At 43.2% G+C, this 15,568-nt stretch overlaps 2 protein-coding genes across 3 annotated transcripts in view; both read right to left on the bottom strand.

Moving 5' to 3' along the window:
- The window catches only part of ATF6 (activating transcription factor 6), a 203,248-nt gene that overhangs the window by 78,672 nt on the left and 109,008 nt on the right, over positions 1–15,568 (bottom strand). The window lies entirely within an intron of this gene.
- LOC124509908 (proteasome activator complex subunit 3-like) lies at positions 5,882–8,597 on the bottom strand. The gene has a single exon (XM_047076499.1). The coding sequence runs from the start codon at positions 8,308–8,310 to the stop codon at positions 7,570–7,572; it is 741 nt and encodes a 246-aa protein (XP_046932455.1). The 5' UTR covers positions 8,311–8,597; the 3' UTR covers positions 5,882–7,569.

Here is a 15,568-nt window from a genome sequence, read left to right as displayed (position 1 = left end):
TTTTCTGCGTACCAAGCCTTCAAACTCTGGTGCGCCTTTCACGCTGCTAGCACATCTCAATGACCAGTTCTATCTGAAGACTCGTGTCTACTGTACGGAACTCGCTAGAGGGCAAACTTCTTTTGGGAAACGGCCCTTTCGGGCTTCCTCCCTAACAAAACACTACAGGTCTTCTCCTCACCCTGCTTCATTCTGTATGAACAGCGGTTGTAACAATTCCACTTAGCAATTCTTCGGCGGTGAAGAGTCGGGGTGGGGGAATTGGTCAGCAGGAAATTTTAAACCCATATATCACGAAAGTAAAAAACCAAACTCTTATACTAGACGTCTTCTGGTCTATCTCCAAATGCTCTCACAGCCCCATCCTCCAACAAAATGGCATCGCTGATGGTACAGAACAACTCCTCGTCAGGAGGATACGGAACTGGAGGTGCTGACGTTCCCGGGTTTCGTTTAGCGAAGGTCATTTTTATGACCCACGCAAAGTTACGTTTAACATAAATTGAGAGATTTCTTAAAAATGTCTTTACATCATCTTTAAGTAAAAATATTATGGGCTTAGAAACAGTTCAACATCTCTTAAGTTTTGCACAATAACTTTTTTTTACATTTTTTTAATATTTATTTTTGAAAGAGACAGCAGGGGAGGGGGACAGCGTGAGAGGGAGACACAGAATCCAAAGCAGACTCTGCCTCTGAGCCGACAGCACAGAGCCCGATGCAGGGCTTGTACTCATGAACCATGAGATCATGACCTGAGCCGAAGTCGGACGCTCAACCGACTGAGCCACCCAGGCGCCCCTAGAAGGACTCTCTTTGAACAAAATCTCATTATTGATAATAGGGAGACAGTGTAGCTCGGTGAAAAAAAGCACTAGCCTGAGACGGAAGATGATTTGCCTTCTAGACTTTGCTTTGTCACACATGGGTCGTGATGCTATAGAGCTCGCTGGGCCTAAATTTCTCCATCTGTAAAATTAACGGGGGCAAAAGTACATCTCTCAGTCTCCAGAATTTACATTAAAAACTTTATCTGACAACTTCAAAATGCTTTACACTTTGAAAGCAATAGTATTTGAAGCAGATGTGACTTCCAACATGATGCCGGAAAACTGTAAAAGTGAGCTTAAATAACAAAGCCAAAACAAATGGCCAAATTGTGAAAGGAATCTAATTCTGATTATAGGCTCATTTCCTGTTCATCAGCTCCTGCTAGCTTTCCACAAATAAGTAAAAATAACACTTGACGTTCTCTGTGTGAGAGAATTCATTAAAATCAGTTTACTGGTGAGACATTTTAAATTTGAGTGACTGGGGTCACTAAGTTTCACTGCTAAAATTCTGCCTTTAGGAACTCAAAGACCTAGCGCAATAAAGAAAACCATACACAAATGTATGGTCATCGAACAGAAAGCACCTAGTATTGTTGATGAAAAGATAAATCTGAAACTTTTAAACATATATTCTGCTTCCCAGGAGTAATTTCAGTTGAAGGTGGGCAGATACTAATGAGTTAGCAGAATAGTGTTCCAATGCCAAGAACAAGGGTGGTCCAGCACCTGTTCCCTAACTGACTGAGTCCTTTGTTTTGTTTTTTTTTTTTTTTTTTTTTTTAAAGGATCAGTAATTTCTAAAAAATGCCTTGATGTCAGTGCACAATAGGATCTTTCAGAAATGTTTACATGTTGGGGCGCCTGGGTGGCGCAGCCGGTTAAGCGTCCGACTTCAGCCAGGTCACGATCTCGCGGTCCGGGAGTTCGAGCCCCGCGTCAGGCTCTGGGCTGATGGCTCAGAGCCTGGAGCCTGTTTCCGATTCTGTGTCTCCCTCTCTCTCTGCCCCCTCCCCCATTCATGCTCTGTCTCTCTCTGTCCCAAAAATAAATAAACGTTGAAAAAAACTTTAAAAAAAAAAAAAAAAAAAAAAAAAAAAAAAAAGAAATGTTTACATGTTGACAGAGGAAGTAGGATTCCCTCCCACTCATAACAAATCATGCACATAGGAATGACTCCTCTAGTCAGTATAAAATAATGCCACTGCTCTCTTGTACACATTTCATAAAGGTAATTAATATGCATTTCTTGGGAGGAGATAAGCACTAAAGAGTGAAATTATTACAGCTATATTGCTAATGCCATATGGAGCTCCAACCCAAAAGCAGCGTAACCTCTTCATCTACATGTTGAAACATTCTAGGCACGTGTCCTCCTGGCTACCTGATCTCGATTTTCCACTCTGGTCAAAATCTGTGCCTCAGACAAATACTCTCACCATTAGGTGACAGAGCCACAAGAATCCTTGGGAAAGCAAATGAAAGGGGATTTATCTACTGCTATTTCTGAACCTGGGGTATCAGTCAAATGAAACTGATTTTGGCTAGATTGAATCTAAACAGAAACGCCTATCCTCTACAGAAATACGCATAATGATTTGCAGTGATTTAAAAACGTGTATGTATTCTTTAAAATAAATGAAACCCACAAGTACATTTCAATAACTTTGAACTATAGGGTTATGAGTAATTCCTCCCTGTTTATTTTTCCAAATTTCTGAGCACTGAGATCGTTCTTTTGAGCTTTAAAACTGATCACATAGTTATCTATTAATGGTTAAGACCACTTGGTAAGAATTCTGTAGAAACATGAAAACCTCATAAAGACTATAAAAACTGTTGCCTCTAACAACCAAGGAATTTATAAACAATTCAGTAATTTAAAAAAACCCTCTAAGCTCCAAAGTTTCAGACCTTAAAAATTAAGCCTCTTCTACATCATTTAAGAATCTTCCCTCCGTTCTAAAACCCAGATCTACCAATACCCGAGTTTCAAATCAAATCTGAGTCAGCAGCTGTCACCAATTATAAAAAGAACTTAAAACTACACTTATTTAATCCCAAAATAAGTTTTTAAAACCATTTTTTAAGAATAAAACATCAAGGGGCGCCTGGGTGGCTCAGTCGGTTGAGCGTCCGACTTCGGCTCAGGTCATGATCTCACACTCCATGAGTTCAAGTCCCGCATCAGGCTCTGTGCTGACAGCTCGGAGCCTGGAGCCTGTTTCCGATTCTGTGTCTCCCTCTCTCTGACCCTCCCCCGTTCATGCTCTGTCTCTCTCTGTCTCAAAAATAAAATAAATGTTAAAAAAATTAAAAAAAAAAAAGAATAAAACATCAAAACATGCTATTTCAATTCAGCAGTCTTTTAAAAGGAACAAAACTGGGGCTGTAAGTGCCAATAATGGGCAAATAACATGTATCAGAAACCACCAGTTGTATTCACACCAGTTCCTAAAATAGGTCTATTCTTGTAAGAGCTTTTGCAACCATTTGCAAGAAAGGGGAAAATCACAAAAGGCTTGATTTTTGCAGAAGGCACTTTATAAAAGCGTTCCAGCTCCAGTTTGGTTGGGTATAGTGTTAGAACAGGGAAATAATGCAAATACCAAAAATCCTTAACTATGGAGGACATGCGTCTTTTCTTAGTAAAAGGCATGCCTGGGTATGAGAGACAATTTGTTTCAATCTGGCACAGGGTTTGGCAAAGGTTAGGAGTAAAAGGAACAAGCAAAATATGACGGCTATGTTGTGCACGGAACACATACTTTTAAAACTTTTAACGTTTATTTATTTTTGAGAGAGAGGGAGTGAGAGTACAAGCAGGGGAGGGGCAGAGAGAGAGGGAGACACAGAATTTGAAGCAGGCTCCAGGCTCCGAGCTGTCAGCACAGAGCCAGACGTGGGGCTCCAGCTCACGAACCAGGAGATTATGACCTGAGCCGAAGTTGGATGCTCAACCGACTGAGCCACCCAAGTGCCTCTGGAACAGGTAATTTAAACCTGAGAAGATGAACCATGCTTGAAAACTAAGTTTGGATGTCTCTTACATTGTCCATTACATGCCTGTGTGCAATTAAATGCCTGCCAAACTGTTCCTGGCACTTTTGTGATTCAGATAGAATACCTTACAAGGGAAATAAAGAACTCACAAGGGGGAATGTCAAATGCAGACAGAGGTTTTTCTATTAGGCCAGATCTTTTGTTGTTGTTGCTGTTTCAAGTCAGATTTGAAAGACTCGGTCTTTTCAGAAGTTCCACAAAACAATGAATTTATTTTACCCCAGTATCATTTTTTTTAGTTTATTTTGAAAATAGAGTTTCTACTAAGTCAGTTTACAAATCTTTCTGATTTATATAGAATAGAAAAATATTCATATCCATCTTAATAAGAGTAGGCCCAAGTACGAGGTACATTTTCTAGATGTAACTACAAATACAATTTTATTGGGGCGCCTGGGTGGCGCAGTCGGTTAGGCGTCCGACTTCAGCCAGGTCACGATCTCGCGGTCCGTGAGTTCGAGCCCCGCGTCGGGCTCTGGGCTGATGGCTCAGAGCCTGGAGCCTGTTTCCGATTCTGTGTCTCCCTCTCTCTCTGCCCCTCTCCCGTTCATGCTCTGTCTCTCTCTGTCCCAAAAATAAAATAAACGTTGAAAAAAAAAAAAAACAAATACAATTTTATTTTTCTTTAAAGTTTATTTATTTTGAGAGAGAGAGAGAGACAGAGAGAGATAGAGAGAGACAGAGAGAGGGAGGGAGGGAGGGAGGGAACAGGAGCAAGAGAGCAACAGGGGGAGGAGCACACAGAGAGGGAGAGGCTCCAAGCAGGTTCGGAGCTGTCAGCACAGAGCCTGACAAGGGGCTCAAACCCATGAACCGTGAGATCATGTCCTGAGCGCCAATCAAGAGTCGGACATTTAACCCACTGAGCCACCCAGGCGCCCCACTATAAATAAAAATTTTTTTAATAAAATTTTTTAATGTTTATTTATTTTTGAGAGAGAACAAACGTGCGCGCACGCATGCACGCAGGTGGGAGAGGGGCAGAGAGAGAGGGAGACACAGAATCCAAAGCAGGCTCCAGGCTCCGAGCTGTCAGCACAGAGCCCGATGCAGGGCTCACAATCATGAGCCATGAGATCACGACCTGAGCTGAAGTTGGACACTTAACAGACTGAGCCACCCAGGCACCCCTATAAATAAAATTTTAAAAACCAAAGGTGATTGCAACAGAATTCTACGTCACTAACTCACTTTCCTCACGGAGGAATATCATCTCTTTACTCACTCAGGTGAAACAGAGAAGGAAAATGAAAAAGCAAAAGAAATGCCAAGAATCATTTGGCACTTCCTAGAGAGACACTGACACCAACCTCAGGAAAACATAATGCATATCCCTACCATGTTAGAAAAAACAAAAAATCTGCCCACCATAATGTGGTATAGTTCAAACTCGGAAACGTTTCTATTTTTAAAAATATGCAAAAGAAAACATCTCTGCTTTACATCTTAAATAATTCTTCTTGATAAAGAGGAAATGTTTTCCTAACAGCCTGTAGAGTCAAGTCTGTCCGTAAAGGTTCATGCTGGTTTTCACTCCTGGCAACGAAAACACATTGAAGAGAAACTCCTGAAGAAAAAGCCTCATTCAAAAGTGATTTCGTTCATTAAACAGGGAAAGGGGGAGAGGGAACATTAGGATCAATCAAAAGAAGACATGAAATTATTCATGTTTTCACCCTTATCCATAAACAAGTTCAGAAGGTAATTGCATTTGTGGCAAGAACTATATCCTCACAAAGATATTACTAAAAAAGGGGAAAAGACAGAATTACAAATAAGTTTAATTTTTTTTATTTTTTGAGAGAGAGAGAGAGAGAGAGAGAGAGCGAGCAAGCAGGGGAGGGGCAGAGAGAGAGGAAGACACAGAATCCAAAGCAGTCTCCAGGCTCTGAGCTGTCAGCACAGAACCTGACCCGGGCCTCGAACTTGTAACTGTGAGATCATGACCTGAGCCGAAGCCAGACGCTTAACTGACTGAGCCACCCCAGGCGCCCCTAACAGATGTTTCAAAATAGGCACCAGACTCTTTTATATGGTCACCTTGTTTCAGAGGATCTTATGTAGAAAAGAAATTTCAATGGGAAATACATTTTCACCTCTTACAAAAAATAAGTTTAATCCCTCATAATTTTCCCACCAAAAGCTCATTTGAGAAATAATTTATCGCATGAAAGTACTACTATAAAATACTTTAAAATACCAAGGTCATAACTTACGTATGTATATAGTTTCAAAAACATTATGAGGATTCAGGGTACAAGTAGCTGAACGGGAAAAAGAGAGGAAGCTATCCACCGGGCACAGAGATGATCTCATTCCTGTATATAAAAAGGCATCAAAAAGCACTCTGCTCATGCTTTTTCCCAATGGTATTTCTGAGAGATGAAGATCCTCAGATTAATATTAATACTAAAAAGCTGACTAAAGTACCTTTACTATCAGAAAACATGAAATTCGGAACAAAAACCACTAGGGAGAGAGGATCCCTCACATCAAAAGAAAGAAGTTCTCTGTAATGCATGAGGTGACTCAAAAGTGTAATGTACTGCAACTGAAATCTGGAAATGCGGGGCTTGAAAAATACCAACAGTATAGATCACGCAGGAAAAAGACAAGGGTTTCCTCTCAACTAGACCCCAAAAGCAGGAGGTAAACACCCAAAGTTACCTTTTAGAGTCTTTGGATTTAAATAACAATCCACATCCTTTGAGATGGAAATTCGAATGAGACGCCCTAAGAAATATCTCAAGAGGTGAGAGGAGAAACAGAGATGAAATTCAATGGAGGGGGGAAAAAAAAAAAAAAAGCTTAAAGGATCCAACAGGAACTTCTGAGGCAATGAACACACAGAAGAAATCCTAAGCTGTGTGAAAGAAAACTGGAAGACGTGGAGACGGTAGAAGGTCGTGCAAGGAAGCAGTGTGCACAGATCCCTCTTCGCTCTAAGGGAGGTGTGGATGTGCATTTCTTCAGAACACTAAAGATCTAAGACTCTTTATCTGCTCATTTTTCTTACACGTCAGAGCTGGAAAATCTCGAGCGTGGGGGGTCCAACCGAGGAGGAGGGAAACCCTATGCCACTGAAGACTACATTCTGATAAGCACGCTGAGTCCATCGCAAAATGTTAAAACCAAGTTTTATTTCAATCTGCCAAACTGGAGACATACGGTGACCTCGACACATCTCTGTAAACTCCTTTCCTTGCAAAAAAAAAACAGACGATGGTGACGAAAGGAGAGTTTCTGAGGTTTGAACAAAGTAACACATAGCAGAACCTCAGGAAAAGCTTCATTTAGCTTTCTTTTAAACATTAAGGTTTTTCCTGGAGTAACCCCTCAAACCGTTCAATGTCAGCAATGCCATAAAAGAGAAACCCTGGCCCATATTCGTCTACGAAGCTGCTTTTAAAGGCTGTTTTTAAAAATGGCAGTCCTTTTCCTTGGCCAACCCTACCACCTTCTACCAGATGGCTTGTCCCCATCCTCTCAGCGAAAGAAAAAGCAAATAAAAAACTACACCGGAAGTATTCAGTGGGAGGATAAGCTGTACGAAACCGTCACTGAACGGTCGGGCACGTTTCCAGTCGGTCCATCACCTACAGTGTCATTCTAACCCCCTTCGGCTGCCCGAACAGCTCGGCCACCTCCTGAAGGAAAGAGGGGTGGGGGCAGGTCCTCAGTAGAGGTTGTCAGTGTTGGTGCTCCGAGGGGTCTTGATCTTCTCGATGTTTTTGAGGATCACATCATGCAGGGTGGCGTACTGGTTCCGCACGTGCAGCAGGATCTGGCGCACGCTCAGGTACTCGTTTTCGTCCACCTCGGCCACCGTGCGGCGATAATCTTCCACCTGGGGGTACTTCACGATCTTGGACACCAGCTTGGCCCTGGTGTTGTAGTAGGTGGAGAAGCGGCGCAGATAGGAGGCTGCCGTGCTCTCCACGGTCCACAGCTGGTCCACGGTGTCCTCCTGGACGGACACTCCGAAGTTGTTGCCGTCCTCCACCTTCGGGATGAGCAGCTGCACCCACATGCGCACCGTGTTGCATTTCTCCCTCAGCAGCTCGATCTCGGGTTTCACCCGCTCGATCAGCTCCACCAGATGCTGGTTGCTCCGCAGCAGCTGTCCCTCACCGCCCGGCAGTGCCGGCACTTTGACCGAGGGCTGGGTCTGCGGAGGCGGCGGGTCCCGGTTGGGCGCGTCCCCCGCGGTGTCGGGGGCGGCGGGGCGCTCCGGGGCCGGCACCGAACGGATTCTGGACAGGTCTTGCAGGCGCAGCTCCTGGACCCGACTATCCAGCTCCGACAGCTTCTGAGGGAAGAAGGTGGACACCAGATCCTCGGCCTCCTGCGCGATGCGGGCCCGAAACGAATCCACTTTCCCCCGCACGTCCTGCTCCAGCTTCAGCGGGGAAGCCATGACGTCCAGGGGCGTCGAGCGTTGGGGCGGCGGACACTACCCGGGCTCCCCCCGCGGCCGGCCGGCCGGCCTTGGGCTGCCGCCGCCACGGCCAACTCCCAACAGACCATGCCCAGCCACGCCGGAAGTGACGTCCCGGACTCCCGGCGGCGCAGCCAGGCCCGCGGTGGGTGGGGAGGGGAGGGAGCCACGTGCCGACCGCGCCCTCCGGACAGCGCCCCAGCCAGGCGGCCCTGACACCTGTGTGTGTGCAGTGGGGGTCGGGGGGGCTGCGGATCTAGTTCCCGGAGCAGTCCCCCACCCCCACCCCCACCCCCGGCCTCTCGGCCAGAAGCCTGCGCAGGAAAGACGGTGCCAAAGAACATCGGTAAACTTGAGCACTGTGAGGACCAAGCAGACGAGTCGATGTACTTTATACATAGGAGCTCAAGGAGATCCACGATCGCTCGACTTGTTTTACTTTCACTTTCCTGAAATACTTTCCTTTTGTTCTTTGCAACACCATAGTGCATACCTTGGATTTTATACTGAAATTATTAAAGTTTAGATCAAAAAAGGATTATTCTAAAGATGTTATAAGTTCTGAACGTAACTGTCACCTCAGTTGAACTGCAAACTTCCTCAGGGCATAGGCCAAGTCTTAATTTGTCTCCGCTGCATGTGGCACAATGCCTGGTGTGGAGCAGGTGCTCAATACCCATCTGATGAAATAACCTTGAATTAGTAAGATTTTAGCAAACCATGACTTCACAAGATCTAGAACAAAAAAGTATCAACAAGACATGTTGCAGGTTGGTCTCCGCAGCAAGCGGACAGAGATTGCTTCCAGGAAATTTATTAGGGGCTGTTCTTAACCAGAGGACCCCTGGAAAGGAAGAGCTACAGCAGAGGGAGAAGCTGATGAAATCTCTAAGCCTCAGCTGACCCCATGAGGAAGGGGAAAGCCCCTTCACAGTTGTCCAAAGTTGAGGACAAGGCAATTCCTGAAGGGGGCTGTTTGGAAAGAAATTCCTTAGCTCTGAGGCACGACCTGGGGAGTGCCTCAAAGCTCCAAGAACACATGTACCACAGTAAGATAACCAGACTAACAAACTAGCATTCACTTGTATCCAAGTCAACTTTGTTCAGCCCCAATTAGGGGATGAAATTTCTGTGTTTCGATCATTTCAGGTCTTGGAATGTGACAAAGGTGTGGTAGAGGGAATTCTATTTTCAACGATGTGTGTATGGGGATAAAGGTGTATACATATTGTGGTGTGTATGGGGTGGGTATTGGGGAACTACTGGTAAGCTGGATCTTCAGGTAGGAGGGAAAGTGGCAGGAAACGAGGCAGGAGGGTAAGCAAGGACCAGCTCCTAGAGGCAGGGCCCTGTTTGCCATGATTAAGGAACTTGGATTTAATAAAAAGCCAGTGAAGGGCAGGGAAAACACAAACACACACACACATACACACACAGATGGAGGACTTCAGTGGTCGAGGTAGATCTGAAGAGGAGAATAGAGACTGCTGATAGAATCCAAAGCATGCCTCAAAGTGATGGCAATGGGGCTGGAGAGAAGAATATAGAGTTTTAGGAAGTACAATTAATAGTACATGGTGATAGTTTTGGATATGAAGAGATGAGAAAAGGCAGAATTCAATACTAATTTTTTCTTTTTGTGGTTAAAGGAAGAATTTCTATTTATACCTACATTAAACCTCTCCTAAGAGATAACTTGGATATACATATATTTTTACACATGCAAATTTATATTCAAGTTAATGGGAATTTAGATAGAGCGATCACACGGAAAAGTAAAATCCAATCTTGAAACATGACCACAGCTTTCCCACATCTTGATTTTCTTCATAAGTTTGGCTATAACATATTACAAGAGAGCTACTATAGAAATTCTCTTTAATTGAAAAATATCCTCAGTGCTATATATGGTTTATCAAATGGTTACTCTTTTTTTCTTATTCCAAATTTTTATTTAAATTCTAGTTAGTTAACATTTAGTGTAATACTGGTTTCTGGAGTACAATTTAGTGATTCATCACTTAAGTAAAACACCCAGTGCTCATCACAACAAGCGTCTTCCTTAGTACCCATTACCCACTTAGCCCATCCCACTTCCACCTCCCTCCATCAACCTTCAGTTAGTTCTCTATCATTAAGAGTCTCTTTTTTTGCCCCTTCAAATATGTTCATCTGTTTTGTGTCCCAGATTCCACATATGAGTGAAATCATATGGTATTTGTCTTTCTCTGGTGGACTTATTTTGCTTAGCAATAATACACTCTAGCTCCATCCACATCATTCCAACTGGCGGTATTTCACTCTTGTTGATGAGTAATATTCCACTGTATATACCACATCTTCTCTATCCATTCATCAGTTGATGGACACCTGGGCTCTTTACAAAGTTTGGCTATTGCTGATAGTACTGGTACAGACATCGGGTTGCACTGTCCCTTCAAATCAGTATTTCTGTATCCTTTGGGTAAATATCTAGTAGTACAACTGCTGCATCGTAGGGCAGTTTGGTTACTCTATTTTCAAAGAGAAAATATTTCTAGTTGCTCTTTTAGATAACGGAGGACTTTTTGTATTATGACACTGACTAATGCAGCCATTTATATGAAATTATTTTCTTTAGTTGTCTGATGACAGGATATAAAACCCTTGGGGAGGGGGCTCAGCTTCTCTTTTTTCCGGCGTGGTGTAAGAATTGTATTCATTCACAACGTTTCTTGTCCTTGTTAATAAAAGCAACAGTTGGTAGGAAAATGACAGCTCCTAATGCTGCTTTCCCCACTGACCATTGGCAATCAGCAGTTGTTTTTAAAAATTATTTAATGCACTTGCATGCCATGATTCCACCCATGAAATGGACACCGAGTGCTAACAGGTGGAAGAAAGCCATGAACAGCTGTGTAGTGTTGTCTTATTCAGGTCAGTTTCTCCTTTCTCCACAGCCCAGCAGGGTTCAGCATGTACGGATGCCAAGACTGACACACCACTCTTCTTTTAGTAATACCTACAGATTTACGGATTGATTTATCCTTTAAATATCCTCCAGCTCTGAAACTAAGCCTGTAAAGAAAGGATTCTGTGGTCCTATGTATGAGTTCCATTTAGCGAATTAGTCTAAGCAACTATTGTGTCAACTCTTGGATATAGATGTAACTTCGAGGGGCGCCTGGGTGGCTCAGTCGGTCAAGCGGCTGACTTTGGCTCAAGTCGTGATCTCGCCGTTTTTGAGTTCGAGCCCCGTGTTGGGCTCTGTGCCGACAGCTGGGAGCCTGGAGCCTGCTTCAGATTCTGTATCTCCCTCTCTCTCTCTGTTCCTCCACCGCTCACGCTTGTGCTCAACAATAAACATTAAAAAAAAAAAAAATTCTAAATAAATAAATAAATGTAACTTGGAGATACAGATTGGAATTTAATCCTTCAAAATACTTACTTCCTCACAGCTTTCTGTCAATAGAAGTTAGGAGAAATATAATCAATGGGGCTAAACCTAGATAATCGTAAGATTCTGATGAGCCCTTATGTTGATGAAATTCTTCATCTCTGGATTGCAATGGACCTTAAGTTATCTAGACCAAAGGACTTCGTTCAAAACTTATCGGTACCCCCTAGTGAGCATAAAATGCTTCATTTTCCAACGTAGTCAGTGAGAACGCTGCCAGAGTCACTTTCTAGGTTGACAAATGCCTCCCTTCCCCTTCTCATTCTTCCTCCTAGTCTGCAGCAAGCAAAGGCACAGAAATAAACAGTGTAGAAGCACCTGCTGCCATGGCCTCTGGTTGGTCGTAGCTGCCAATTCAACATCTCCAGGATCTGTCTCCAGGTCTAACCTGTGCACACCTTTATGCAAAGAGGAGTGGCAAAACAGCACTGTGGTTAAGGCTGTGCAGTCACCCTGCCACGTTCCAACCCCGGCTTTGCTACTTACCGGCCATGTGACCCTGCTCGGTTATTTTACCTCTCTCTACTGCATTCTCTTCATCTGTAAAATGAGCATGACAATAATAGCGATCTCATAAAAGTTGTTTTGAGGATCTAGTTAATAAAGAGTTAGGCACAGTGCCTTGAACGTGGCACGTGCTCAGTAAATGTTAGCTATTATTAAAGGAGAGGCATCGACATTCCAACATCTCCCTTCACCCTCCGGAATGGAGAACTAAGTGAATTCTATACAAAGAAATCAAGGTATACTTTTCTTGTTCACGGTCTTGTTATTTATCAGTGATGACTCACTGTATTACAGAGTTGGATGTAAGCAATTAAAAAAAAAAAACAAACTTGCTTGAGTTTTTTAGAATCCGTATCACAGAGGGCGTAAGTGAAGTGCAAATGTTACTAGCTACCTTGGCTGAAAAGTACATTTCTCAGCAGAACCCTTTCTGCAATTGCCATGTCTTCATCACATTTGTATTTTCTCTTACAAATGACATAATTGGTATAATTTGGAAACACTGATGTCTACTATCAAGGATCTCTAAGATCATGGATTCTAACTAAAATCTATTAACCTCTGGGTCCCAGATGCCTGACTTTTTAAAATGATTTGGCCAATGACTCTCTACCCAAGGCACTGATGGCTCCCTTGTTTTCAAAACCCCTGTTCTGGATGAACAATGAACCCTCTAGTTCTGCATTTCACATATTGTGGTCCATCAGTTCCCTGTAATTATTTGTGTGAATTCACGGTGATGATAAAACAATCGATGTAAGCATATTCTGGGGTGATATTATAACTGCCATGCAATTTGGGGGCCAATAATTCTATTTTTTATGATTATAATGCCACCAAGTACCATTATTTTATTTTCATTTTTAAAGGTTTATTGGATTATTTATTTTTTGAGAGAGACAGAAAGCACAAGCAGGGGAGGGACAGAGAGAGAAGGAGAGAGAGAGAATCCCAAGTAGGCTCCATGCTGTCAGCACAGAGCCCAACTTGGGTCTCGATCTCAAAAACTGTGAGATCATGACTGAGCCAAAACCAAGAGTTGGATGCTTAACCAGGGGCACCCGATGGCTCAGTCGGTTAAGCATCCTACTCTTGGTTTTGGCTCAGGTCATGATCTTGCAGTTCGTGAGTTCGAGCTCCACATCGGGGTCCGTGCAGACAGTGTGGACCCTGCTTGGGATTCTCTCCCTCCTGCTGTCTCTGCCTCTCCCCTGCTCTCTTTCTCTCTCAAATAAAAACGATTTTTTTCAATAACAAAAGATTTGGATGCTTAACCAGCTGAGCCCCCCAGGCGCCCCCAGTACCAGTACCACTACCTTAATTGATCAGAGAGAAAAGCCTATTAGGTATGGTTATCTTTGTTTCCCCTTCTCCTAAACAACTGTTAATCAGATGGAGCAAAGGTTTCCTTAGTGGGTCAGAGAGAGAAAACTGGAGGGAGAATTCGGTTCTCAGACAGTACTCTATAGTGAGAAAACGTCTAAGTAAAAATGCAAGGAACCTGCACCGTGAGAGTTGGCATCACGCTCACTTGTCAGGCGTGACTACTTCCCACCAACATGATCTTTTACGTAAATTCATGTTGTTGGTGTTAATTTTATTCTCTTTGTAATTTTATTTCTATTTAATTTATACAATTACTTTGGCTTTATAGCTATAAATCTAGAAGTTTAAGATGCTTTGAGAACTTAATGTTTGTATATGCTTAAAACGATGCCTAACAATGGAGAATTTCTTCTTTAAAGAAATTACTTCCTTTAAAAGTACAAACCCTCTTGTAACATCTGGTACAAACAACTGCAGTTACCTTCTTAAAATGCGTGTCTGGCCACATTTCCATCTTCTACAGGGTACGGACCAGATTCGTTAGGCATGGCCCACAAGTTCCTCCACGAATGGACCCTGCCATCTTTTCTTTTCCAGAAGCTACTCTCCATTTCAACAGAGGCTCTCTCCTACGTCCTCTGCACTCACGTATTCACCTCTCTCTGTGTGAACGCCACACTGCCTCCTCCTCCTCCCGCTCTACCCTACTCGTTCCCCCTTCTAGAATCAACTCAAGGGGTGTTCGGTGAAGAAACCTACCCAGGTACCACCCCCTCCTTCCTCGGGGAGGTTAGTGTTCTGGGCACAAGTTACATAGTGTAGTAGTATCTACCTCATAAAGCTGCCGAGAAGGTTAAATGAAACAACTTACCTCAAACAGCTAGGACACTAAATGCTCCCAAAACAGTAGTTCTGTTTGTAATCTCAGAGTATTCTGCATGTATCTCTTTCACAGTTCCTATCACAGCGTTGTCATTTTAGATTTACAAGTCACTTGTCTCCACTATGATAACCTCTTGGAGGACAAGGATTTTAGCTTATTCATTTTTATACAGTCTATGGTAGCACAGTGTCTGCTAAAAGCAAGTGTTCAATGAACATTTACTGAATGAATAAATGAATTAATGAAGCAAAATAGGATAAAACTTATCAGACGGGACCTGACTAGCGGAAGACATGGGACTCTCAAGCAGCTCATCTTTCTCTTTTTTTCCTCCCTGGAAAGTTGCTCAACTGTGCAACATCCCTCCTGGGAGTCCTCACTGCCGTCTTCTGGGCTGGGCTCTTCAGGGATTTAGACAGGAAAGGGAGGACACAGATTTCTGTCTCCCACCAACAGGATGCCGAGTTTGACATTCTGCTTCTGACTGTGGTAACAGACCAGAAATCTGGGAGTCACAGGATTGCTGAGTTCTACACAATCACCCTCGCTTAACTACCTGGAGCTGCTCTGTAGAAGAGCAGTTACGCAGTGCTACGTGTTTGTGCAAAACGAACATATTGGGGAGCAGTAGAGAGGGACACACAAGGAATAAGGGTGATGCTGGCTCTGACTCATGCTCCTACTGTTTATTTATAGCTTCTTATTAGTATGAGATTTGTTTTATTTGGCAAGAGTACAAGATTTCAACGGACTGAGAGAGGAAGATGTAAGAAAATGCCTAAGCGTAAAACTTCTACAGCTGAATAATAACCTGTAACTCGGTGCTGTGTCAACAGGCTCCCGAGGGGCTGGTGCAAGCTGAAACCACTCCAGAATCACAGATTTCATGAGCTGCAGACTTTACTGCGAAAAGTATAGTAGTGGTTAACTCAAGATTTTATTCCTCCATAGACACTTCCATTTATAAATGCTAAATTCACTAGGTGAGGCTACATTTTTTTTTATACCAAATATGTACAATGAGTTTTTAATTTCTCTAATTTCCACCAGCAGCGATGGTCAAAAATCAAAATTTTTAATTTAAC

The sequence above is a fragment of the Lynx rufus genome, unplaced genomic scaffold (genome assembly GCF_022079265.1).
Source record: "Lynx rufus isolate CCGP_SWC_20201006 ecotype Redwood Valley unplaced genomic scaffold, mLynRuf1.p SCAF_15, whole genome shotgun sequence".
NCBI classification, from domain to species: Eukaryota; Metazoa; Chordata; class Mammalia; order Carnivora; family Felidae; genus Lynx; species Lynx rufus.
The sequence above is the reverse complement of the archived record's forward strand: the minus strand, read 5'-3'. Positions and strand labels throughout refer to the sequence as shown.

Bases quoted from the DNA above. Each gene is read 5' to 3' on its own strand.
- LOC124509908 (XM_047076499.1), bottom strand. From the start codon at position 8,310: ATGGCTTCCCCGCTGAAGCTGGAGCAGGACGTGCGGGGGAAAGTGGAT.